This window comes from Engystomops pustulosus, chromosome 5, assembly GCF_040894005.1.
Source record: "Engystomops pustulosus chromosome 5, aEngPut4.maternal, whole genome shotgun sequence".
In the NCBI taxonomy this organism is placed as follows: Eukaryota; Metazoa; Chordata; class Amphibia; order Anura; family Leptodactylidae; genus Engystomops; species Engystomops pustulosus.
In genome coordinates, this window is record NC_092415.1 from 92,200,817 (window position 1) to 92,227,704 (window position 26,888).

General features: G+C 41.6%; 1 protein-coding gene across 2 annotated transcripts in view; it reads right to left on the reverse strand.

Moving 5' to 3' along the window:
- The window catches only part of LOC140134085 (cytochrome c oxidase subunit 4 isoform 1, mitochondrial-like), a 59,827-nt gene that overhangs the window by 12,411 nt on the left and 20,528 nt on the right, over positions 1–26,888 (reverse strand). For both annotated transcript variants that reach the window (XM_072154729.1, XM_072154730.1), the window contains exons 3-4: positions 18,591–18,761; positions 17,953–18,087 (exon numbers count right to left, since the gene is read on the reverse strand). In XM_072154729.1, coding sequence (XP_072010830.1) covers positions 17,953–18,087; positions 18,591–18,761 — 306 coding nt within the window. The remainder of the gene's footprint in view (positions 1–17,952; positions 18,088–18,590; positions 18,762–26,888) is intronic.

The window sequence follows — 26,888 nt, forward strand, 5'->3', positions numbered from 1 at the left end:
TTTCTGTATAGAATTTTTTTGCTGGAATGCAAACAATTTAAGTTGACAATAGTAAAATTGCAGATTATAATGCGGGTGATTCGAACAGCTGATCGGGCCTTGGCCACCCACATCACTCATTAGAAGTACAGACCTGACAAGAGCTGCTCGTACAACTAATAACAGAAGCAGAGCAGAGCAGCAAAAGAGCTGTTTTATGTTTCTACTGGCCATAGCCCCAGGGGCACTAAGTTGAGTGTATTAATTATGTTTAAATTAAATAATAATAATAATTCCTTTATTTATACATATTAATTGGGGTGCTACATATATATTAATTTGTGTGGTGCTCTGTAAAAAGTAATATAGTTTAATTGATAAAGGGCTGCTATATATATGTGAGGTTTTCCATTCCATTAGGGAATACTTTAGAGTCCCAAATTTCACAACTGTACAAATATCTTGTTAGCTAGATTACAATAGGCTAATGCCTAGCAACAGGAGCAATAGCTTTGCTCCTCAAAGTGACCCGTCTTGCTCTAAGTGCTGCTTAAAACTTCATGTTAAAATAAATTATTTTAGATATTATATAGCATTTTTAAAATTTTTATTACACATGCCAATCATATTTATGATGAGTTTGTTACTTCATATGTAAATATGTCTTATGGGAACCGTTACAGGAAATATAACCTGAATTATTTAATGAACAAGCATCTCATCTCTCTATGCATAAAATGATGTTATAATGTTATGGTTGTATGCATAGAAAATGAAGGACAGTTCTATGATCTCATGCTGTTTGCCCTGATAAGACAGCATCCGTTATGAAATAAGGCGGCAGAGAAATGAAGTGTGTTGTAAGGTAGAGGTCACAGCAAAGATAGAGCTACTGCAACCATCTGGCAGCAAAATTGCATAACTTATAAAGTTCTGCTAGCCTGAAGTGTGCAGTGTATGGGGGTCAGGACCACAATGGCACATCATGACATGCATTCTTTTGACTATAAATTGTAAGAGATGTAGAGCATCACATGAATTTGTTAAAATAAATTCAAAGAATCTGTTTGCTACTTTAAAATCTCCGCAAAAATTGCCAGCAGTGCAATTAGTGGGGAAATTGTCTCTTAAAGGGTTGACACAGCCTTGAAAGAGGCAAGAAATGCTCTGGCCTTAGACCCTTTCCAACCAACCAGGAAGTTAGCTGGGTGTAGAATTTGGTAATGGCGCATGCTGCTGGACATTACACCTCCACATGCCCACCAGTTATTCCAGATAACTAGTGCTGATTGACTACCTGACTATCTATAGAGCGACTTTCAAGGAGTTTCTGCAGTACACCGCTCACAGAGACCACTGGAAATTAAGTTTTAACAACAAAGCAACAAACCCGCCTCTCATATTTTGCCTATTCTGGATGTTCTCAGGGGTGATGGAGCCATAGTGTCACCACTGGAACCAGCTTTTAGCAAAGGGGTGGAAGTGTTGCAATCACATGTATATGGATCGCAAGGCAGAATGATGGATGGCACAGCCATTCAAAATACTAAAGTGCATCATCAGCACATTCACTGCCTAATGGGGAAAAGTGATGCTGTAACAGGTAGAGAGATCATCTAACAATGTCACTTAGATACAGTGGCTTATCTCTATGGGACAGATTTATCAAGAGTGTCTCAAATTAAGGCTGCATTCACACGACCGTAGGGCGATGTCCCCCATAGGCCGGAAATGGGTGCACAGAGCTATACAGTGCAGCAAACGTGTGGCACTGTACCGCTCCGTACATGTGAAAAGATAGGACATGCGCTGTGCATTGCTATAGTATTGTTATGTTCGTGTGAATGTAGCCCAAGGCAGTGCACAGTTCTAGACAGATATATTTCTACTGCATGAGATGCAGTTATACTAAGCTATGCCTGCTTTACCAGGGCCACACCCCTATGTTGTACAAAGCTTAAAATCTTAAACCCTTGCTGTGGCACAAGGCATTTAAGATGCACAAATTACAATAGAACCCACTGAATGGTAGATACAGATTAAATACTAGCTAGAGGTGATTAAACTTCATTTACATCTAGTGATGTTATCACATCAGTGAGAATGGAGAAGAAAGCATACTGGAATCCCTGCATGCCCAGGCAAGTGCCAGTGCCCAGAGCTGATGAGGGGTCCACATGGCCAAATCTCAGTCCCCAGCCTGCTAAGGGGGATCTATATAGTGAATCTGCGGGTGGCTGTATATAACATAACCCATGCGGAGGCTGTATACAAAATAACCATGAAGGGGCTGTTTGGGATGATAAACTAGAGAATATTTTAATGAACAGGGGACTGTTTTAATTTCTGATATTTAATTCCACCACTTGTATTCTCTGAAAAGTGGCCCACTAAGGCTCTGTTGTCCTCTGAACCTACTGACCTACCGAACCCTGGAGCCAGCCCTTACTTGACTATATACTAAACCAATGCTACTTCTGAAATTTATTGGTGATATTCTTAGGGTGGGGGAAGGGAGTTTGGATTTGGTTTAAAACTTGCAGTTAAAGAACAGCGCACAGAGTAAGGTTGAAGATTTTATTATGCTTCAATTGCTAGAAGTCAGAGAAAATGTTGTGCCGAGGCTTGGTTATGCCCTTGGCTCCCTGGGTTGAGCTGCTTCAAAGTCTTTAGCCCTTTGCTCTGGCTGAGGATGCTAGGTAAGTACTATGGTCCGGAAATTAGAGTTCTCCTTACAGAGACTGCCAATTAAGGCCGTTGTGAGTAGTACAACAGTCATTAAACGGATTGGATGGAATATAGTAATGTGCAGAGAGCTAAGTACATAGTAGTGTAAAAACATACCCCTATGCAATGCCGGATGTCCAGTAGGGGGATATTGGCAGCTGCCTTAATGGGGCCACCTCTACCGCCCACATCCACCATACTGTGACCTCTCAGTAAAGGATGCCTGGTTGCATCAGGAAGCTGCTATAATTATATCTCACCTCCCCTGGTTGTTGCTAACAACATACACAAAGGTATAAATCAGTAGCTTTTAAGGGCTACTAACTAGCACTGTCTGCATTTTTGCCTTGTCAAAACTACTGATAGAGTCATTTTAAAACTTTAATTCAAGTGAAATTTAATGTTGTTAAATATGAAAAGGGGCACATTATACCAAACAGACCGGCCAAACTGTTCTATTGGCAGTACTTACAAACATGTAAGAAAATTTCTAAATCTTTAATGGTTTTCTTCAGCTGCCTCTCAATCATCTGATTTTCCCCTTATACCTTGAGACAGGAGTTTACTGACAATTATTTGGTTAAACTTCCCGTGTGTGGATTTTTCCTTATCTGGCTTCCAGTTGTCTGACATCCGATCTGTTGTCTGACTATCCTTTACATTCTGATTTTGTACTAAGCTGCCATCTTGTTATGATTTTGTTCATACTGTTACTATTCTCTGGCTTGTTCGATGCACTATCCTTTTTATTTTACTCAGTTTACAGACTATGTTTTTTTCTCCCCTTCTTCCTAGCAATCACCTTATACAGTGTAGGGAGCATCCTTCAGTTGATGGCCATTGTTTGCTTGTCAAGTAGGCAAGGACAGTTGGGAAATGAGCATTGGAGTTCATTTACCCCCCTTTTGACTTGAAAAGACCCTTTAACCTTTAACGCCCAAGCCCTCTTTCATTGTTGCGTTTCCATTTTTTTACTTCCCACCTACAAAAAACTATAACCTTTTTATTTTTCCATGTACAGAGCCATGAATTGTTAGGTTTTTTAATGTAACTTTTGAAACATTTTTTAAAATTTTTTCTTTACTATTTTCCAGACCCCCTAGGGTACTTTAACCCTAGGTTGTCTGACTGATGCTACCATATACTGCCATACTATGGTATGGCGGTGTATGGGGATTTTACAAATCATCTATTACAATGTGTAAATCGCACATTGTAATACATGGGTTAAAAAAAGGCAGCCTTGGGTCTTTGTATGTAGTCTTTGTATGTCATAGTAACCAATCGCTGCCCCCCGATGACTTCACAGGGCACAGTGATTGACTCCAAGAAGGTGGCGCCTACATGTCGCAAGGATTTAAATGTATCCAGCAGCTTTGCTAGAAACATTTACATGGTTAATACCTGCGATCTGTGCCAGCGCCAACTGTGGGTGTTTGCATATTACCAGTGGGTGTTTGCATATTACCGGTGGGTGTCTGCATATTGTAGCCAACACCCACCTTGTATGGAGAGGGCCCAGCCCGTGAGCCTTCTCTATACAACGTCAGACGATGTTTGACTATTAGGTCAAACGTCGGTAAGGGGTTAAGATGAATGCAAATGTATTGCAAATAATGCAGTAATTAACCCTAACCCATTGCACCAATGCAGGAAAGGCAAATGACAGCACTTTTACTTTCTATTTTGGCTTCAGAAAATGGAAAAATCCAGTCTTGTAGCTTAAATGCTTTCCTTCACATTTAATAACTCTACTTTTTCTTATTCATGTGCGCTATTCACTGACAGGAGGAACTTGCCAATCAAGGTATGATTGATGATGATTATTTTCTGGAGCTGAATACTATACAGGAACAGGACCTTTATGATGTTGCTGGATGATGCAGTTAAGGTGAATAAAAATGTCTAGTATTTGCAAGTATTGCTGTATAATCCTCTTGAAGTCTTTGAAGAAAACAAACATCCACTGCTGCAGAAGGCATCTCATGACTAATAAAACCCCTGCTTGGAAGAGGCAGAAAGCTGCCATTTACAGCACAACCGAAAGAGATCTGCTGCCATCTGTTGGTCATATGTAAGATTCATGCTTTATGTACTGGCATATTGTTTGATGCTGCCAAGCTCTCCAGGGCCTTTAAGGAGATTTAAGGAGAGAATTTTGGAACAGAACCAAAGTGTGGCTTACAATACTTCACAACATTTTCTGTCTATAAATTCCAGTAACACTAAGGGTATTTTTTCATGTAATGGGAACTGAAAGAGTAAAGGTGATTGTAATTATCAATTTGTAACAGAGACCGTAGGATCTCTCATTTACATAGTACAATTCTCGAAATGTCTTAATGCTAGCTCAACATTTTAAGACACTTGTGCATGGTGCATTGCAGCAAAACTAAAATGTTAAGGAATTATTCAGTGATTAGGAATACTTATTTTCCAAGCTGTACAGGAGCACAAGGATGGGGGACAAGAGCTGAGCAGTCTGCAGTACAGACAAGTCACATGTTGTTTATTGAAATGCATCCAAACCAATGCCCAACTCCTGGGACTAAACAGAGGATTCTGTCAGGGTGCAGGGTATGTTATAACACACAATTATATTGTAATACAAATTCTTAGAGAAAGCAGAAAGGAATATGTGCACTGCAGCTGTTATGGGCTTCTGTAACCTGTCTTTAGTAAAAACAAGGTCCCTGGTGACAGGTTGCCTTTAAGTTCTGCAGTATGTTTATCAATTGGATTGCTTTTGGTTACTACATGGCCAAACAATTGAGCTGTATTCACAATACAGACAGGGAGAAGTATTTATTCCTCTCTAGTGTGGCAGTTAGTCCACTATGAAGGTCCAATAAATAAATGCCTATGAGGACAAGCATAAATGTTTTGGTTGCAGTATTCACATTCAAATAACTGGGACTGAACACCCAGAGTGTCTTTAACCGCAGTGAGTGGAAAGGTGTGTGGTTTTCCCATTGCTTCTTCTATCGCTGCTTCTTCTTCCCATTGCTTCTTCTAATGGCTAACTGGGTTTGAACACCCAGAGGGCCTTAAACAGCTGTGACATAACTTAAAAATTTTTTTTTTTTTAAATGTTATTATTTCATGTACAGCTACCTTGTTACTCCCACCAATTTTCACCCCCCTAGCCCTTACTAGCACCAATTTACAGCCATTTTTGGGTGTTAAAAGCCAGATCCCAAAAGACTTCAATGGAGTTCGTGCACGGGTCAAAGTTTGGTCCAAAGTCCGGGTCCCAAATCAAATTTTGTTGCTAAATTTGGACAAACCCATGGAACCTGCATTTCAACTTACCCCCTCATCACTATTTATCAGTTATATATGTAAATAAAAATCTTAATGGGTAGCATTAAGTAAACCTTCAGAGAGCAACAAAACCTTTTCTCTATAAAATACTATGATCTGACTCCTGATAAACCTGACAAAAAATATCCAGTTAGACACCATTGTATAATTCTTTTTCTTTTTTATGTAATAGGCCTGCGAGCCACAAAGCCATAGTATCTGGTCAGCAATCCAAGATGGCAGTGCCATAAAGTGGACATCCACCTTGCATTCAAAGGGCTCAGCCCTTGGGCCCTCTTTATAAAACCTTAAAGGACGCCTGTCATCAGGTTTCTGTCACTATATCTGTCACCTCTACCTGTTGGAGCAGTTCACAAGGATCCCATCCCTGCCTTTGTCTAGTCAAGTCATACATTACTCATTGCAAAAATCATCTTTTCTTTATTATGTAAATGAGGCTGGTCACATGGTAGAGGCAGTGATGTCACCCCTGTTACCCCTCCCCTCTCCTCCCCCTGCTCATGTCTGTGTGTAATGTATAGTAAAGTATTGCTAGTGTCTGTGCTTTATCTGCTGATATGCTCTCTCCTAATACACATCTGAAAGACACAGACATCAGCTACACCTGACATGTTCTGCTATAACATGGCTGCCTGGAGCTGTTGTATCTCTCCTATACACACACGCAGGCTGCTGGGGGCGTGGCCGCCAGCACCAGGAAGCACATAGAGGAGCCAATGCACCATTATGCATCACATCATTATACAAGCTGTCAGTCATGTGTATAGGAGTATCTCATACACACAGGTTGCAGGGGGCGTGGCTGCAGGGCCGGCGCTATGGGTAGGCAAAGGTGGCAATTGCCTAGGGCCCCCTGGGAGAAAGGGGAGAATCTCTTCTTTCAAATGAATCTTGAATTGTGTTTCTAGGTGCTATGGATCCAGAGATATTCAGGTTTAAAGTGAGAATATCAGGTGCCATTTTTATATTTAAAAATCACTCCCAACGGCAGTTTAACAGTTAATATTTCAGTTTTCCTTCACTTTAGAAACAAAAATTTAGATGCATATAAAAGAGGAGACTCTCTTCTTTCAAAGGAAAAAAGAAGTGAGGTTCTATGTGTCACAGAGCCAGAGATACAGCCCCCTGAAATTAACCCCCCCCCCAATCCAGATTCTTAGCCATTAGGCTGCAGGGAGCATTTGCTGGACACAGGAGCTGCTGCACCTCACAGATAATGGGGGTCATTTACTTAGGGCCCGATTCGCGTTTTCCCGACGTGTTACCCAAATATTTCCGATTTGCACCGATTGTACCTGAATTGCCCCTGGATTTTGGCGCGATCGGATTGTGGCGCATCGGCGCTGGCATGCACGCAACGGAAATCGGGGGGCGTGGCCGAACGAAAACCTGACGTATTCGGAAAAACCGCCGCATTTAAAAACCGAAAATGTGTCGTTTGGGAAGCGCTTACCTTCACCTGGTCCAGCTCGGTGTATTCCGGCACGTTCAGATGATTTTCAGCGCAGCAGCGCCACCTGGTGGACGGCGGAGGAACTACCTTCATAAATCCCGTCCGGACCCGAATCCTGTTCAGAGAACGCGCCGCTGGATCACGAATGGGCCGGTTAAGTAAATCTGCCCTAATATGTTGCTACATTTTGAGAAGGGATAATATCAACTAATATTCATGTTTTTAACCCTTCTCTATACAGAACTAACACACTTTGGGCCACATGTATCACTCGTTTTTTTCTGTTGTTTTTGCGCCTTTTCATTCAGGTGCACCATTTTTGTGCCATTTTTGCGACTAAACGCCAAATTAGCCGCGCAGCAAAAATAACCAGCTTTCCCTCATTTATCCTAGCAATCCAGATGTTTTGCTGCGCCTAATGATATTCATCACTTGCGACTTTTCATTTAGGCGCAAAAACGGGCGCAAAAACACTCCAGCCCGAAGGTGGCGTTAACGGAGAAGAAAGCACTGAGCCCCTTTGCTGCTAGAAATGAACTGTTCTGCAAAGCTCATCCAGACATTGCAGACACTAGAACATATAATACAGACATGAGATACTCTGCAGACAGGAGCTGCAGACTCTATTTACAGTTCATCACCTTCTATTTACAAAACATTCTGCAGAATCCTGAGCTCAGAGCAAGAGAGAAGAGAACGTTACAGAATGTTGCAGATACTACAAACAAGTGTCCCCCATGTAATTCTGTGTCTGAGGGGGATACTATGCAGAATTACAGGGGTGCAGCAGGAGACCAGCACTGGGGGATCCCCTCCAGGAGAAGCCACTGCTGAGGAGGTCACTGGGTGCTGGGTGTCACACACCTGGGTGCTGCTGTGAGTGTTATCTTCATTCTGGGCTGTGGGAGAAGCAGAGAGGAGCTTGTAGCAGGATCACATGTAAGTGCCTGAATCTAACATTGCGCCTAAACTGCGCCAAAATTGCGCCTAAACTGTGTTAAAGTAAAGTGATTAATAAGAGGCAGGAAATTAACTTATCAAAGATGGTTGTAGCTTGTGATAATTCTGGAAAACAGTGCACCAGAATTTAGGCGCAGCTACTACACTTACGCGCACAAAAGTGATAAATGTGGCCCTTTCTCTCTTATTCCCTTTTATTTTGTGATGGTTATTTTTTGTTGGGAAAATTGACTGATACGATGAACATTCAATCCTCTTCGTCTAATGTGACTACACAGCGACCAGAACATGTCCATAAAGTTAAATGTAACACCAAAAACACACACATGTCCTGGAATAAAGTTTTTATTTCCCACCATCCTCCATTACTTACACCAATGTTATGACGTTCTCACTCTCAATCTTATGAAGCGCGGAGGGTTCTGTTATTGTGATAATACATTGGCGCACATCTAAAAGTTACTTTTATTATCTCATTAGAGAGGTTTATGGATATATAGTTATTTATTTGGGTTACCATTGTGTAAGGAGCATACAATGATAAATCTGTGTGAATTTTCTGCAGTTCCCTTTGCTGCATATTTTGGTGAATATATTGGTGTGGGGTATGTATGCTCTCCTCACATCTTACTGTTTTAGGAAAGTAGATTTTCTTTATATAAGTATCTGGATTTGTACATATTTTAGAGGAAACTTTGAATGTTAATTGCCAAATGCATCGCCTGGTTGTCTGCTTTCAAAATTCTATAGGTTTATGGCGCCTTTACTTTTTATTCTGTTTTATTGATATATTTTGCAGGTTGTGACAGTCTTTGAATTTCTAGCTGAAAAGCAGATATCTAGTTATAGTAGTTTTAGTGATATTATGTGGATTTATTTATGTGAACATATCAATAGGGCACATTTGTGAACTCTACAAATGTCCATGTATTACATTTAGGAGATGTGAAGGTAAACATTTTCTGTTTGGATCAAATTTTTTGCCATCAAAGTCAAATTTTAAGTATTTTTAATAAAATGTTTCAATTTGAATCAAAATTGCATGAAGGCGCCTATGTCTATAAAATCTTTGAAGCAATTTTGAAAATGGGGCAAGTGTCTGCTTTCAGAAAATATCGGTCCCTCTCCCCAATGGGCCTCACAGTCTAATCAACCTACCAGTAATTTTCTGGAGTGTGGGAGGAAACCGGAGGACCCGGAGGAAACCCACGCAGACACAGAGAGAACATACAAAATCTTTTTCAGATGTTGACCAGCGCTGCAAGGCTGTAGTGCTAATCACGGAGCCACCATGCTGCCCATAAATCTCCCTATCATTTATCTATCGCCTATGAAAATTCTCCCATATTACAGTTTGTTGTACCATACTAAAGGAGCCTCTTCCTGACTGTGACTGGTCATAAAATAGTTTTATTTTGGGGCCCCACTTTTAGTTTTGCCCAGGGCCCCACTTTGTCTAGAACCGGCCCTGCGTGGCTGCCAGCACCAGGAAGAACATGGAGGAGCCATTACACCATTATACCTCACATCGTTATACAGGCTGTCAGTCATGTGTATGTAGTATCTCATACACACAGGCTGCAGAGGAGCCATTACACCATTATACAGGCTGTCAGTAAAGCACTGGGGGTGTGGCTGTGCCTCCCACTAATGAATAAGCTGGACAGCTTGAATATGATAGTGACTTATTTGACATCTCTCAGGTCATTTGCATACAGCTTTAGTACCTGTACCGGATAGGGACCATGACCGGATAGGGACAATGCGTTCTAATGGCAGTTTATGAAAATATATTTAGTTTCAGGGGTTGATTTGCCTGACGGGTTCTCTTTAACTGTGCTACACTATTGTGGTGTGGTTCAGGGGTTAAACACAGAACTTTGTTATTGCAGCTTTGTATTAAAATAGTGAAAATCAATATTACTGTCCCATATGTTTTAGCAACAGCTTAGACCTTTGCAAGTTTCTAAATTCTCCATTTGGTTGTTGCCAGTTGTGTAGATGCCATTTAAATTGGTATTTTAAATTGTTAATTAATATGAATACATCCAAAGCTTTAATACAAAATATTTCACTGATCTTTATTTACTACAAAAACTGAATAAAATACACTATAATTTAAGGAGGACTGTTTTAGTAAATACTTGGAAACCCCACAAAATTACAATTCTGGAGCACTGACAGCACTGACTGGACAGTGTCAAGAATACAAATATTTAGTAAAACAGGGATGTCAGGCTCTGGTTTTGCTACATATCTGGCTTCCACGTTCAAACTATCCCCACTGAATTATATGTGTACTGTTCTGTTGGTTTCACAATGTTTTCTGAGCAAGAACTTGGTTCTTGCTGCCAAAAACTCTCAATAAACAACAGATTTGTTACACATACATTTAGAAGGAAATCAAGAAGTTCTTCAATTAATATTTGCTATGTTAAATATTATGTCACAGTTAAAATGCAAGGCCTAATTCCTTCATTGTAGCACTTCCCATATTTTTTGGACTATAAGACGCACTTTTTAGCAAGAAAAAATCTTGCTAAAAAGTCCCTGCGTCTTACAGACCGAAGGTCAGGAGGATCCAGCACTGCCAGACCCTCCTGACCCTGTAATGGAGATTGGGTGATGCCCTGATATAGAGCTGCACCCGATCTCCCAGAGAGGAGAGCCTTCGTACTGCTCTCTCCTGGGTGTTCTACAGGACCTGCGGTGATGTCAGAATCATGTGACTGATAACATGCTTCTTACATCACCACAGGTCTCATACTGCCATGCTGCGCTGGGACAGGGTAAGAAGAAGGGGAATGGGGGAAGTGTGTGTGTGGTTCTGTGTGTGTGTGTGTGTGGTTCTGTGTGTCTCTGTGTGTGTAGTTGAGATTTTCGTGTAGCTGAGCTGTGTGTGTGTGGTTCTGTGTGTGTAGCTGTGCTCTGTGTGTAGCTGAGCTGTGTGTGTGTGGTTCTGTGTGTGTGTAGTTCTGTGTGTGTGTGGTTCTGTGTGTGTAGCTGAACTGTGTGTGTAGCTGAGCTGTGTGTGTGTGGTTCTGTGTGTGTGTAGTTCTGTGTGTGTGTGGTTCTGTGTGTGTATCTGAGCTGTGTGTGTGGTTCTGTGTGTGTAGCTGGGCTGTTTGTGTGGTTCTGTGTGTGTGTGGTTCTGTGTGTGTGTAGTTCTGTGTGTGTGTAGTTCTGTGTGTGTAGCTGAGCTGTGTGTGTGTGGTTCTGTGTGTGTAGCTGAGCTGTGTGTGTGGTTCTGTGTGTGTAGCTGAGCTGTTTGTGTGGTTCTGTGTGTGTGTGTGTGTAGTTCTGTGTGTGTGTGTGTGGTTCTGTGTGTGTAGCTGACTGTGTGTGTGGATCTGTGTGTGTAGCTGACTGTGTGTGTGGTTCTGTATAGCTGAGCTCTGTGTGTGTGTGGTTCTGTGTGTTTAACTAAGCTGTGTATGGATGATGCAGTGCTGTGTGTCCAAATGTATGTCTGTGTGTGCTGTGCTTTAGTGCGACCAACAGGGATATTTTAATTGGTCTAAAATATTTTTTTCCTTTTTTTGGAAGCCTAAATCTGGGATGCGTCCTATAGTGAGAAGTGTCTTATAGTCAAAAAAATACGGTAATTTCTAAGTTATATAAATTTGATCTCCAGGAAGTCATGATTCAGTTTCTCAAAAACTGTCATTAAAGGGAACCTACCACCACATATCTACCTATAAAGGTAGATAGGGTGGTAGGTGGACCTATGGGACGTGAGGATAGCCCTTTTAAGGGCTAATCCTCACGTCCCTGCAATCTTTAGCAAACTTTTATTCAGTATATTTGTAAATTTCCGTACGCGGCTACTGGGGTGTGGAGCAGCCGGAACTGAGGCCACACGTCGCAGCTACTCCACGCCCCGTTAGCCTTTTTTTCCGCCTACCAAAATCTTCGGAGCGCAGCTCGTCGTAGCTGCGCGCCCTCCTCTGATGATTCTTATGTCTGCGCATGCGCAGAACAGTGGGCCCGCGGCTGCGCGGTCATTGATCCGAACCCAGAGCCACTGCACATGCGCAGATGGCAGGATCATTGAACGAGGGTAGCTGCGCGCCGAAGATTTTGGTATGCGGAACAAAAAGGCTAACGCGGCGTGGAGTAGCCGCGACGTGTGGTCTCAGCTCCGGCTACTCCCTGCCCCAGTAGCCTTGTACGGAAATTTACATATATACTGAATAAAAGTTTGCTAAAGATTTCAGGGATGTGAGGATTACCCCTTTAAAGGGCTATCCTCACATCCTATAGGTCCACCTACTGCCCTATCTACCTTTATAGGTAGATATGTGGTGGTAGGTTCCCTTTAACCGTCCATAAAATAATTCAGGGGGTCTCATCTGCTTCTGAGTACCTTGGAGGTGGATGCCTATGTGATAAGGCATAGATGTTACATAACTTTTTCTCTGAAACTCTAGAGGTCAGAACTACTGTTTCATCTGGTTGGTACTGGATATGGGCTTGCAGGGGAGTAAGTACATTGTTTTCCAGGAGATTATATTTATATAAATTTGATTTGATAATTTGATTATAAGGTCATGTTCACATACAATTTTTTCACATGCACTCTCAGAACATTGGGGCCAATCAGTTTCAGGTATTGTGGTATGGACAATATTTGTTCACACTACAAGGATAGGGAGACACAGGGCGCCACGACTCAAGTGTAGTATTTACAAATCGTTTGGTAGCTGGTAGAGATAGGGTGCTCACCTTTACGCTATCTTGTGATCAAGCGTGTAGTATGGCATCACGGAAAGCAGCTTGTGCAGGAAGGCAGCCATGAGGAATAAGCGTCCAAGGGTTTATCCCGCGGCAGGAGGTAGATCACTTTTGCAAGTCAGAGAAATCCACAGTAGTAGCGCATCTCCGTTAAAATCATATCCTTTTTATTATTGTATAGAGGAACTACGCATTTCGGCACTGGACAAGCGTCTTCATCAGGTTCAAAATAACAAAATGGAATAAAACATATAAAACACATTCAATGCTCTTTGGGGTTAGGAAATACATACTGATGTTAACATAGGGAGACCTTTTTGTCTATCATTCATAGTGTCATCTCTGTGTTAGTAAAATAACTAAATAGTATAATTTCATATTTTTAAAATGGGAAGTACAATATAAGGTAAGAAATGTATAAAAATACTGAATGTTTGTTTGTTAATGAGTGTATAGTTAGCTGTTTGGGAGCGAATGTAATGTGATGTTTGAGGTTAGCGTCTGTTTCCCTGGAGACCGGACATTCCGTCTAAGTGATGTTGGTAACTACGGAAGCCGGCTGTAATCGAAAAAAAATTCCGGTCATTCCGTCCTAGCTATGTTGATAACTACGGAAGTCGGCAATGGACAAAAAGGGGTTCCGTCATTTTTCTGCTTGGTCGCCGGAGATGTCAGATGGATCGGATGAACGGTAGAGAAGATTTTAGAGAGATTTTAAAGCAGAGCTTATTCGATATATAGCTGTTCCATATTGGTTCGTTATCTTAGATTTGACAGATTGATTGAGGTAGATCGATATCACTTAGCTCGCGGAGATAACTATCCAGTATAAAATTAATTTTCAAAAGTTTCAATCGCTTCGTTCAACCCTTCAGGGGCTAGAGTTTGTAATCTGAAGATCCAGTATGATTCTTTTTTATTCAGGGTGGTTATTCGATCCGGTGTGTCTTCTGGAATATGTTCGATGGGGGTTATTGTGATGCAGCTGAAGTCTTTGTTGTGTACTGTTGTTAAATGTTTAGAAAGACTTTGTAGCAGAAATCCAGATTTTGTCTTGCATCTGTGGCCATTTAATCTTGTTCGTAAGGATTGTGTTGTTCGTCCCACATATTGTAATCCACAGCTGCAGTTGATTAGGTATACTACAAAGTTTGATTCACAGGTCATTCTATATCTGATACGGAAATCTTCTTTGGTGATGTTAGAGTGGAAGGAAATTTTCTTATCTGCAATTACTGAGCAATATAAGCATTTCTTATGTTGGCATTTGTAAACGCCCTTTATTACCGTTTTTTCTTGGATACTATGTGATTTCCTTATAGTTCTTAATTTACTGGGTTCAATAATGCTCTTTATAGTTCTTGCTTTTCTGAATGTTATGACTGGTTCGTTCGGTAAAAGTTTTTCCAGATGGGGATCATTTTTCAAAATTTTCCAGTTTTTTTGTAGAAGACATCTGATGGCATTATTGCCCTTATCAAATGTTGTAGTGAAATTAGACTGTATGGGTGTTGAATTTTGAAGGGTATGTTTTTTTATTTTTTGGGGAACAAGCATTCTTTTTGTGTGGTATACAGGATTTTGATATATGCCTTTTGTATAAGTGGCCTCAGATATCCCTTTGTGAGGAATCTATTAAAGATGATTTTGGCTTGGCTTTTATAGTCAGTTATAGTGGTACAATTTCTTCTTATACTCCGGAACTGACTGAAGGATATGTTCCTTAGCCATTTGTTGTAATGTGCGCTTTTAAAATTCAGATAACTATTTCCGTCGACTTTTTTAAAATGAGTTCTGATTTTGATGTGGTATTGGTTATCTTTACTTATTTCCAAATCCAGAAAGATAATTGAATTGGAATTGAAGGTCGATGTGAATTTTAGTCCTCAGCAGTTGTCATTCACGTGTTTCACAAAGGCATTAGCTTCCATTTCATCCCCCCTCCAGATCATAAACAAATCATCTATATATCTTCTATATAGTATTATTTTTGGTGAAGCTTGTATAAATTGGGTTTTAAATGCTCCCATAAACAGGTTCGCGTAACTGGGGGCTGCTCGGGTCCCCATTGCTGTACTGCGTACCTGTTTGAAAATTTGGCCTTGGAACTCAAAAACATTAAGTTTAAGGACAAACTTGAAGCTCTTTATGATAAATTCAGTTTGTCTTTCATCCATATTCGTTTGGTTACGTAAGTACCATTCCATTGATTTTAGTCCCAATTTATGTGAGATATTAGAATACAAGGCTAAAACGTCTAGGGTGACTATAACTGACTATAAAAGCCAAGCCAAAATCATCTTTAATAGATTCCTCGCAAAGAGATATCCGAGGCCACTTATACAAAAGGCATATATAAAAAACCTGTATACCACACAAAAAGAATGCTTGCTCCCAAAAAAATCAAAAAAACATACCCTTCAAAATTCAACACCCATACAGTCTAATTTCATTACAACATTTGATAAGGGCAATAATGCCATCAGATGTCTTCTACAAAAAAACTGGAAAATTTTGAAAAATTATCCCCATCTGGAAAAACTTTTACCGAACGAACCAGCCATAACATTCAGAAAAGCAAGAACTATAAAGAGCATTATTGCACCCAGTAAATTAAGAACTATAAAGAAATCACAAAGTATCCAAGAAAAAACGGTAGTAAAAGGCGTTTACAAATGCCAACATAAGAAATGCTTATGTTGCTCAGTAATTACAGATAAGAAAACTTCCTTCCGCTCTAACATCACCAAAGAAGAATTCCGTATCAGATATAGAATGACCTGTGAATCAAACTTTGTAGTATACCTTAATAACTGCAGCTGTGGACAACAACACAATCCTTACGAACAAGATTAAATGGCCACAGATGCAAGACAAAATCTGGATTTCTGCTACAAAGTCTTTCCAAACATTTAACAACAGTACACAACAAAGACTTCAGCTGCATCACAATAACCCCCATCGAACATATTCCAGAAGACACACCGGATCGAATAACCACCCTGAATAAAAAAGAATCATAGTGGATCTTTAGATTACATACTCTAGCCCCTGAAGGGTTGAACGAAGCGATTGAAACTTTTGAAAATTAATTTTATACTGGATAGTTATCTCCGCGAGCTAAGTGATATCGATCTACCTCAATCAATCTGTCAAATCTAAGATAACGAACCAATATGGAACAGATATATATCGAATAAGCTCTGCTTTAAAATCTCTCTAAAATCTTCTCTACCGTTCATCCGATCCATCTGACATCTCCGACGACCAAGCAGAAAAATGACGGAACCCCTTTTTGTCCATTGCCGACTTCCATAGTTATCAACATAGCTAGGACGGAATCACCGGAATCCATTTTCGATCACAGTCGGCTTCCGTAGTTACCAACATCATTACAAACAGACGCTAACCTCAAACATCACATTACATCCGCTCCCAAACAGCTAACTATACACTCATAAACAAACAAACATTCAGTATTTTTATTCATTTGTTACCATATATTGTACTTCCCATTTTGAAAATATGAAATTATACTATTTAGTTATTTTAATAACACAGAGATGACACTATGAATGATAGACAAACAGGTCTCCCTATGTTAACATCAGTATGTATTTCCTTCACCCAAAGAGCATTGAATGTGTTTTATATGTTTTATTCCATTTTGTTATTTTGAACCTGATGAAGGCGTTTGTCCAGCGCCAAAACGCGTAGTTCCTCTATACAATAATAAAAAGGATATGATTTTAACGGAGATGCGCTACTACTGTGGGTTTCTCTGACTTGCAAAAGGTATTGTGGTAGAAACTTTAATATTGGTGGTCATCAAAATCTGGGATCCAAGTCATCTAAACTAATCAATAGGGGTATTGGCCAAGGTCTCTTAGTGAAATAGGTCAAATTCTAAGAATAGGCCATCAAAATGATCCCACAGTATAACCATTCTTTAGCTAAAAACGATAGTTACCCAGGGTGAAGTAAGAGTTATGCTAAAGTGTATATAAGAAAATATATTAAGAGAAATAGAAACAAGCAAAAAGTGGTACCACAGCTAAAGGTTAGACTGCAAGCTTCTGGAAACAACCATACAGCCACAGAATCTTTATAGAATATAAATTCAAATTTCCACTTAGTTAAAGTAAATGTATTACTGGCTGAGCAGTATCTAATCCTGCATCTAAATCTTTTGTTTCAGACAGTAGCTCACAGTTTACAGTAGTGTTATCAGTTTTGCTTATAACAGATGCCATAGTATTTGAGAGATCCATTATCTGATGGATACAAACCATGGCCAATCTAGGCAGCAAGTAGTATTTGGTGCTATATTCTAAATCAAAACTTAAACTTATGCTCTATGAGTTTTAGAAAACATTTTAAAGGAAACCTACCATGAAGAATCTACCATCAGAAGGAGATCTGATGGTAGATTCCACCTGCCTGCCTCTGTCCTAATTTGTAATTTGATAACCCTGGAACTTAACCTTTATGTTAAAAACTTTATTTTAGTAATATGCAAATTAGCCACAGCAACTACTTGGGGGTGTACTAGCCTGGCCGGGCACTGGGAGATAAGGCTGCTCCATGCCCCAGTAGCCTCTGCAGCTGATTTACATATTACTAAAATAAAGTTTTTAACAATTTAGGTTATGTTCCGGGATTATTAAATTACAGATTAAGGCAGAGGCAGGCAAGAGGAATCTACCATCGGATACACTTCTGATGGTAGATTCGCCATGGTAGGTTTCCTTTAAGGAAATATAAATCATACTAACCATAAATGCGATGCCACCAGAGGTATAATCCACTAAAGGCCAGGAAGTAAAGGACAGCACCCAACACAGTTTTCCACTCTGATGGATTTCCTTTTTTCATCTCTGTGAAAGACTGGTTGAAACTGATCCGATATACTGTATAAGAGAGATACACAATTCTAAATATTGATCTACATTTAGCATAAAAGTTTAATACATGATTCAAACTGGAATAAAATAGAAAAAAATAAAATGAATGCATGAGTAGTAGAAGCTGAAGATGAAAATATTCAGAACAGATTAGCACGTTCATGAGTACATAAGAAACATGTAGTCTAGTCACTATCTCCGCCTTGCTACTATAGGAAATGTCAATTTAAAGGGCCAGTGAGTTTCTAGTGGAAAAGGGTGCCAATGTCACTGCTACACCAGGAAGCACATATGCAGAAAGATAGTTTTTTTTCTAATATGAAATATCTCTGGGAAACAGGAAAGTTTTGTCTTAGAAGTTTATAAGGTGCCAAATACAATGCTGCTTTTACTTGAAGCTGATTTGGCAGCACCTAAAGCAGACCTCCATTAACCAATAATGTTAATACTAAGAGTTTTCATAGATTCTGTCACATGTAGGATATTCAGGTAGAGTGGGAATGACATACATGCCAGTTTTTCTTCCTTTGTTAGCTGAGTCCAGGATCCTGCTTCCTTATCTTTCAGTGCCTTCTGCTGTGGATTCAGCTCAGACACAAAGGGTACATCAGGCAGAGGTAATGCACGGGAATCATAGTAGATTGGTTTGGTGTAGAATGGCACTCTGTCACTTGAAACATCTGCAAAAAAAATTTAAACATTTTGATGATTAATTACACTCCTGTAATTACTACATTACAGAACTTAACATTCCATATTTTGTGATTTCGAAAATCATGACACCTTTAAGTAGGGTTTGGCAGAATGCCAATATTCCCTTTTTGGCTGTAGAACTCACTGGGAATACGCAGAACAAGAGAGTGCAGACTTTATTGTACCATAAGCCCCCTGCAGGTAATTCATTATTACCTACTAGCAGCTGTCATCCCCCACACACAATTAACCTCCACACACATTGGGACCAAAAGGTCATGGTCAACCATTGATGGTTCTAATGAAGAAGGTTTAAAGTGTAACCATCATTTGAGAAAATGTTTTATATTCTGTATTGGGGATATGGTGAACATTTTTCTAATATACTGTACTTAACAAATTCTGCTACTCCCACCCATAGAGAGATGTTTTCCAGCCTGTATAGTGTGTGTCTAGGTGCATGAGCTCACATTAAATCTCCCTGTGTGTTTAAACAGCTCTGGAAGTGAGGATTGTAGCTTGTAGCTTTTAGCATGTTTGAATATAGTGTTAATAGCATACTACAGCCAAGGAGAGAGCAGGAAGCGGTAACACTCTGTGCAAAGAGAGGAGAGAGAGACTCATCATTAATTGTGTTGACAGATTTGCCATATGTGAGAAAGTAAGAGGTGTGGGAAAACCGCTATCTGTCTTACAGGCAGATAAAATGCAGGTGGTAAAAGCCCTAGTTTTGTCTGCAGTAACTCAAGGGTTAATGCAGACATATAGTAAGCAGAAATAGTCTGTTTGGTCCATGTTGGCCTAGCTAACATGGACACATTGGTAATGTCCGTACTGGGCCTGCTTATTATGAAGTGGGGGTAGGTTGATAGTGGGACTCCACCCTGGCTTCGGTCTTGGGCTTTTGTATAGCCCACAGGTGTGGTTCCCAGGCCTCGTTAGAGCCTCATATAATCTGCTGACCAAGGCTGAATTTATGTTGTTTTTGAAGTGTGAATAAAACACTTTATTTGGACTTGAACTCTGCATGTGTCCCTGCTTCCTGCACTACTACTACCAGGCATCTACCTGAGCAATTCCCCACATATGGTGGATTGGAGTCGACAAAGTGCAGTGAAGTACACACTAGTTGCATGTACTGGATGTCGACAGCACTGAAGCTGCAAGCCACAGCCATGGAACAGTTAATAAAGCAGCTTGTCCAGTCCAATGTGCAGTAGCAACAGGCCATGGTGGCTCAGCAGCAGGCCAATTTGCAGCAGCAGGAAAGCCATGAGAGGACAATTGCTGAGCAGCAACAAGCCAACTTGCAGCAGCAGTAAACAAGCAGAATGTTGCTCCAACAGGTGACAGCCCTGGCAGCTACTCAGCAAAGGACTGTCCCAGCGATGACTGTGAAAGACCCCAGTGAAGAGGTCCGTAAAGCCATGACAAAGATGACAGCAGAGGACGTTGTGGAGGCCTATCTGACAGGATTTGAGAGGGTGGCTACCTATGAGAGGTTGCCACAGCAATACTAGGCAGAGATGTTGGCCCCGTTCCTCGTTGCTGATCCCCAACAGGCATTCTATGATCTGAGCGAGGAGGATGCCCGGGACTACCCCAAGTTAAAGGCCCAACTAGGAGTGAATCTGCATCTACGCGCTCAAAGAGTGCACAGCTGGAGTTACCAGGAGGCACTACCACCGAGGGGACAGATGCACCAACTGCTTCACTTGGTCCGTAAGTGGCTCCAGCCGGAGACATCAACCCCAGCCCAGATTGTGGAGAAAGTTGTTTTCCCATGCCTGGGATGTACCCCATGAAAGGAGGAGGGGGGAGGCTCCCACTTGTTGGACCTGCCATGAGCCAGGTCATATTACAGCCCATTGCCCCAATTTATCAGAGCCCATGGACTGCAGTTCCTCCAGAAGGGTTTCTCTCTATGCTACCCCTGTCTACACAGCTACTAGCATCTACACTGCTGATGAGCGCCACCTGTGCCGGGTGACTGTGGCAGGGCATCCAGTGTTTGCCCTGCTGGACTCAGGCAGTTGGGTGACCTTGATTAATGGGTCCCTCATAGACCCCAAGACAGTCACAGGGCACACAATTGGTGTCCTGTGCATCTATGGGGACGTAAAGGACTACCCCACCACAGTTATTAATTTCCAGACCTCTTGTGGAGAGACACTACATGAGGCCGCGTTTGTCATGAACTTGCCCCTTGACCTTATCTTGGGACGGGACTTCCCCATGTTCTGGACTTTACGGCGGGGAAAACAAGAGTTGGGCGGACATTCTCCTGTATCGTCTGGTCAGGTCTCAGAACCCGAGCCTGATGACTCTGGGGTTCCTGTCATAGGGGTGGCCACCACAGAAGAAGAGGGAAGTGTAATGTTTCCCCTTGATGTTATGGCAGGCTAAACTGAGGAGGTAGTGACAGGGCCACAGTTGTCAGATCTGGAAGTGTCCCGTGACAAGTTTGTTACTGCACAACTCCAGGACCCCACTCTGGTCCGCACCAGAGAAAATGTAGTCGAGATTAATGGAGTACCTCAACATCCAGGTGCAGAAAAGTTGTTTCCTAGAATGATGGTTAATCAAGAATTGTTCTACCGAATTGATCAGGTGCACAGTGAAACCCGGGAGCAGTTAATGTTGCCTCAGCCATATCGATAGACGGTATTAGACCTTGCCCATAAGCATGTGATGGGAGGCCGCAAAAACAATGGAACGCATCTTGCAGCGTTTTTATTGGCCCGGAATGTACAATAGGGTAAAAAGGTATTGTGAAACTTGCCCTGAGTGTCAATTGCATGCTCCCATGGTACACTTTTGAAGTCCATTGGTACCTATGCCCATTATTGAGGTAACCTTTGAAAGGGTTGCTATGGATTTGGTGGGTCCGCTGGTTAAATCCGCTCGGGGGCATCAGCATATCTTGGTAGTCATGGACTATGCTACCCGATATCCTGAGGCCATCCCACTACGGCACACCTCTGCAAAACTAATTGCTAAGGAATTGTTTGCCATGTTTTGCCGGGTGGGATTGCCCAAGGAGATCCTCACAGATCAGGGGACCCCTTTTATGTCAAAGGTAACCAAGGAGCTATGTCGGCTCTTTAATATTAAACAGTTACGCACCTCTGTGTACCATCCTCAGACGGATGGATTGGTAGAACGGTTTAACAAAAGTCTAAAGAGTATGCTAAAAAAATGGTGGTGAACAGGGATGGAAAAGACTTTTATGTACTGTTGCCTTATTTAATGTTCGCCATCCGAGAAGTCCCACAAACCTCTACTGGGTTTTCACCATTTGAGTTAGTGTATGGCAGACATCCCAGGGGTCTCCTGGACATAGCCAAGGAGACATGGGAACAAGAGCCCACCCCCCACAAAAGTGTAATAGACCATATCTCAGATATGCAGGACAGGGTGGCAGCCGTCATGCCCATCGTCAAAGAACATATGGAGGAGGCACAAAGAACTCAAAGCCGGGTTTATAACAGGTCAGCAAAAGTAAGGTCCTTTAATCCCAGTAATCGTGTGTTGGTGCTAGTCCCCATTGTAGAAAGTAAGTTTCTCACTAAATGGCAAGGATCGTATGAGGTGCTAGAGAAGGTAGGAGAGGTAAATTACAGGGTACGTCAGCCCGGACTGAGAAAATCTGAGAAGACTTATCATGTAAATCTGTTAAAAGCCTGGAAAGACAGAGAGAGTCTGCATAGTCCACCTACTGCGACAATTGAATGAGGTGTTTAAGTTTGATGCCTATCCCATGCCACGGGTTGCCAAGCTTATTGAGAGACTAGGGGTAGCTCGGTACTTCACCACCCTGGATCTAACTAAAGGCTATGGGCAGGTACCCCCCACAGATAGGGCTAGAGAAAAGACAGCCTTTATCACCCCTGAGGGCCTTTTTCACAATGTTGTGTTACCGTTCGGGCTTCATGGGGCCCCCGCCACCTTCCAACGGTTAATGGACATAGTGTTAAAGCCACATAGGAGATACGCTTCAGCCTATCTGGATGATATTATCATTTACAGCACATGAATGAGTCAGCACAAGGAGTGTCACATCATTATACAGCATGTCAGTCAAGCACTGGGAGGTGCTCACACTCATGAATAAGCTGGTTAATTTGCATGACAGGCTCCCTTAAGGCTTAGCCCCTTTTTTGTAATCTGACATACATTGCTTCATATGGTTAAAGGTTTTGAAAACTTTAATCTACCAAAGTGATTTTGAGATTGTTTGATGTTGAACTTCAAATTCATGGTAAATTTTGGTTGATAAGTTTTAAGTTTATTTATTGAAAATTTTGCCAATTTGAAATGATCTCCTTTTCTGACAGATAGTAACAAATTTCGGAGGTAAAACTAATAAACATTTCCCATTTGTCTTCCTTTATTTCGGTTTTCTGTATTTCTGTAATTGACTTTTTTGGGGGATCATTTATGATTTTATTGAGCTTTGAGATATATATTATTAGAAACCCCCTTTAAATTCCTCCATTTTCAAATATGCAACCCTCTACTATTAGAAGCAGTTTTTATGAAGATTGTTAACCCTTTGAGATCTCATTAGTCATTGAAACAAAATGGAGCTGAAATTTAAAATTAAAAATTTTGAAAAAAATTACACATTCACAAAAGAGTAAAGAGACACACAACATGTGGACGTTACTTATTACGTTGTATGGATGCAGAAGGGAAGGAAGCCATGCAGCAGACAGTTTTTCCCTGTAGTTTGTAATTTATTTTTCTGTTAATGTTGCCATGTGAAGGCCTATTTTTTGCAGGATGAAAAGCACCTATTAGACAGGGACTCTCACTGCAGGCATTTAAATACCACATTTGCATTGACTGTGACTTTTAACAGGTTAATACCTGCGACACATCCCGTTTTTTTTCTATGATGGTTCAGCTCTATGGATGAGCTGAACCTGCATTGGCTCCATGACATACTATTACAGCATGGAGCGCTAAATTACAGTGCTCTGTGCAGTAATAGTACATCTTGGAGCTCTAAGAGGTTAATAATTACTTACCCATATTATGCCATGACTCTACTCTAAACGACATTTAAAACAGGACATTTCTACTGTTCACATCTGTACGCCAACTTTAGGGAGTGTCCTGTCTCCTTATGTCTTTAAGGACAGATACAAACAAGGCACTTGGCTCTGTCACAAAGGCAGCTATTCAGTGGGAGCTTTAGATGCAATTTGTGCCAATATATGCATAAAAAGTTTATTTTTGTTTCTCAAACTACTAAACATCAGGGGTGTACCATAGCAGATCCTATAGAGCCCCCAGTGTAAGGGGTTCTGGTACTTGAGACAGCAGAAAGGTAGGACTAGGACTCCATCAGCTTCCACCAATATCTGTGTCACTGACTGACTACTTGCTGTTAGCATGTGTAGTGTCCATCACAGAGGTCCAGCAACTTTTTGATCATTTTTAAATTTAATTTGTAAATTCAGTGGGCTTAAAATATAGCCAGGGATCAGGGGTTGTCTGGTGGGGAGGCTAGAAGCGGCCCTGTATGTATGTGGGGAAGAGGCAGGGGGGTCAACAGGAATATATGAATGCTACTACTGGCTTCCTCCAGAGCTCAAACAGCTTGACTCCTACCATGATGTCCTCCAGAGCCTTTTCACACATGGTCACTGGGTCAGCATACATCACACTGCAGTCAAAGGAGGTGACAAGTTCAGCACATGTTGCTTCCTGCCTGTGTCCTGTGGGTAGAGATGTTCCTCCTGCTCTTGTATCTGCTCATACTGTGGCCAACCCTGAACAGTAAGGGTGACAATGTTCAGTGAAACACACAGAGGGAGGTTTCCACTGCCATGGGGCCTTGGGGTAGCACAGTGCAAAGCTGCAATACAGGCACTGATGATGCAGTTAGCATCCGCTTTCTGCACCATTATTATATTCAACTCAGGAGTTGAATCCCTGGGACACACCTCTTTTGCCTCGAGTGGTCCCTTCCAGCACCAGTGGGCCTCAACAATTGCCCGGATATGCAGGGTGCTGCCGCCGGCCATGCTAAACATGTTTACCATATTAAAACTCATATGAATTGTGAATCTACACATGTTGTTTGTATGGCACCGTTTTTATTTTGTCATTTACAATATATTGGTTGTACTAATTGAAAACTAGGTAAGTCTAAGTAGGTGAACACATTGCAGGAGCTAAAGTATCCACTCTAAAGTATCTACTTGAGTGTTTGTTTCCACTTTCCAAAAGACATGGTGGTTACTGTTCATCTCTTATGGGCAATTTTCCCCTAATAAAAATGGCGGCTCTGCACACTTACTAGGCTTCATAGCTCGATGATCGGGTGACATCATCTAGCTGAGCCTAGCCTTGAGTTTAGCCCAGAGTTGTCTGGTGATCGCAGCTTCACTGGCAATAGACTCCCTGTTCGCTTGCCTATCCTATGAAAGCCGATTTATTGCCAAAGCCCTGCCTGGACCGCTTGTTTGTTTTTCTGCAAGTCTACTAACTCCATGTATGCTGCTCAAGGGTTCCCATAGGTAGTTGAGGATCAGTCCATTATATACACAGTAGCACATGTTTTAATGATCACAATTTATACTATGTGACACAAAGTATTTTTGATATATGCCCTCCTGTAACTGTTAATGTTGCTAATTGATTATGTCAATTCCTGGGAGTGTTTTTAAACTCCATTTGTAACCTTCACCTGTATGACTGAAAATAGCTCCAGTGAGAGGCTGAAACGTTGCACCTTTTACCTTTGATGAATAAAAACCTTATTACTTCAGGAGTGCTGCCTTGTCTTCTAATTTTTACATTTCTTTTATTGAAATGGGTAGAACCTGTAAAAGTCAGTTCTACTTCTTGTAACACTTATCTTCACAGAACGAGCTGTTGCCTAGTACAATTTGGAAGAGCAGCTGCAGGGCAACAGAGGCACTCCAGAATGACAGAAAGGATCCTAATGATGGAAATATACATTCAAGCCTCACAGTGCAAACTGCTTGCACATGTATTTAAGAAGTGTCTGGGACACATTTGTGTTGCCGCTGCACTATACTGCACTGAAATCTGCTCAGTTGAACCATGCGCCCCATTTGGCATGCAAAGTCCGACAGAAGTATGTCACACGCCACATGTTAAAGGTGGAGCAAAGAAAAGTGGTGCACTCTGTCGGAGAAATGCAGGGAGTGCCAGATTCATGAAGAAGATGTGCCAGAAATCCTGAATCAGGTGCCCTTTGCACTATACCCAGGCATAGTACATAGTGCCTTAACTTCAGTTGAAAATTCAGCTTTGTACGGATATCCATATTATAATATCAGATACAGTGGAATTTATAAATAAGTTTTCCTAGATGAGACATGCCTCTTTTGCTACCTTGTAAGGCAGCTCCCTTACCATCAAGCATGATTTTCAGGAAGCCTAATGACATGATGTGGGATTAAAGCCAAACCATTATATCTATTCCAGAATGAACAGATTCCCAACTGTAGACAGCACTGTTTGCACCTGTACCTGGTTGCATCTCCAGTACTGTGTAGGTAACTGGTTTACATGAGTGAGAGGCTTTTGACTAGGATCAGGGAAGAAGAATTCTCCTTTTGGAAAGTTTAACCCCTTCCCGACATTTGACGTACTATTACTGCATGGCGGGAGGTGCGTTCCCGCAAAATGCAGTAATAGTATGTCATGCTTCTGGCGCCAGCTCCAGAACGGAGCCCGCGCCAGAAGCTGCGGGTGTCGGCTATATATTATAGCTGACACCCACCTCTAACACCCGTGATCGGAGATTTCTCCAATCGCGGGTGTTAACCCCTAACACGCCGCGGTCGCGCTGACCGCGGCGTGTCAGGGGCATTTGACCGTAATCGGACCCCCCCCCCCCGCGGCGCTTAACGGGGGTTGTAGGTGCCTCCGATCGCAGCCCCGGGACTGCTAGTGCCCGGGGCTGCGCGATCTCCTTCCGGGGAGCCGGGTCCAGCCAGGACCCGGCTGTGACACACTGAGCATGCGCACTGTATTAGGTGAAGAATAGCTTGAACAAGTGATCAGTGGATTACTTGTTCAAGCTAACCTGTAAAAGTAAAGAGAAAAAGTTCAAAACACTAATTAAACAC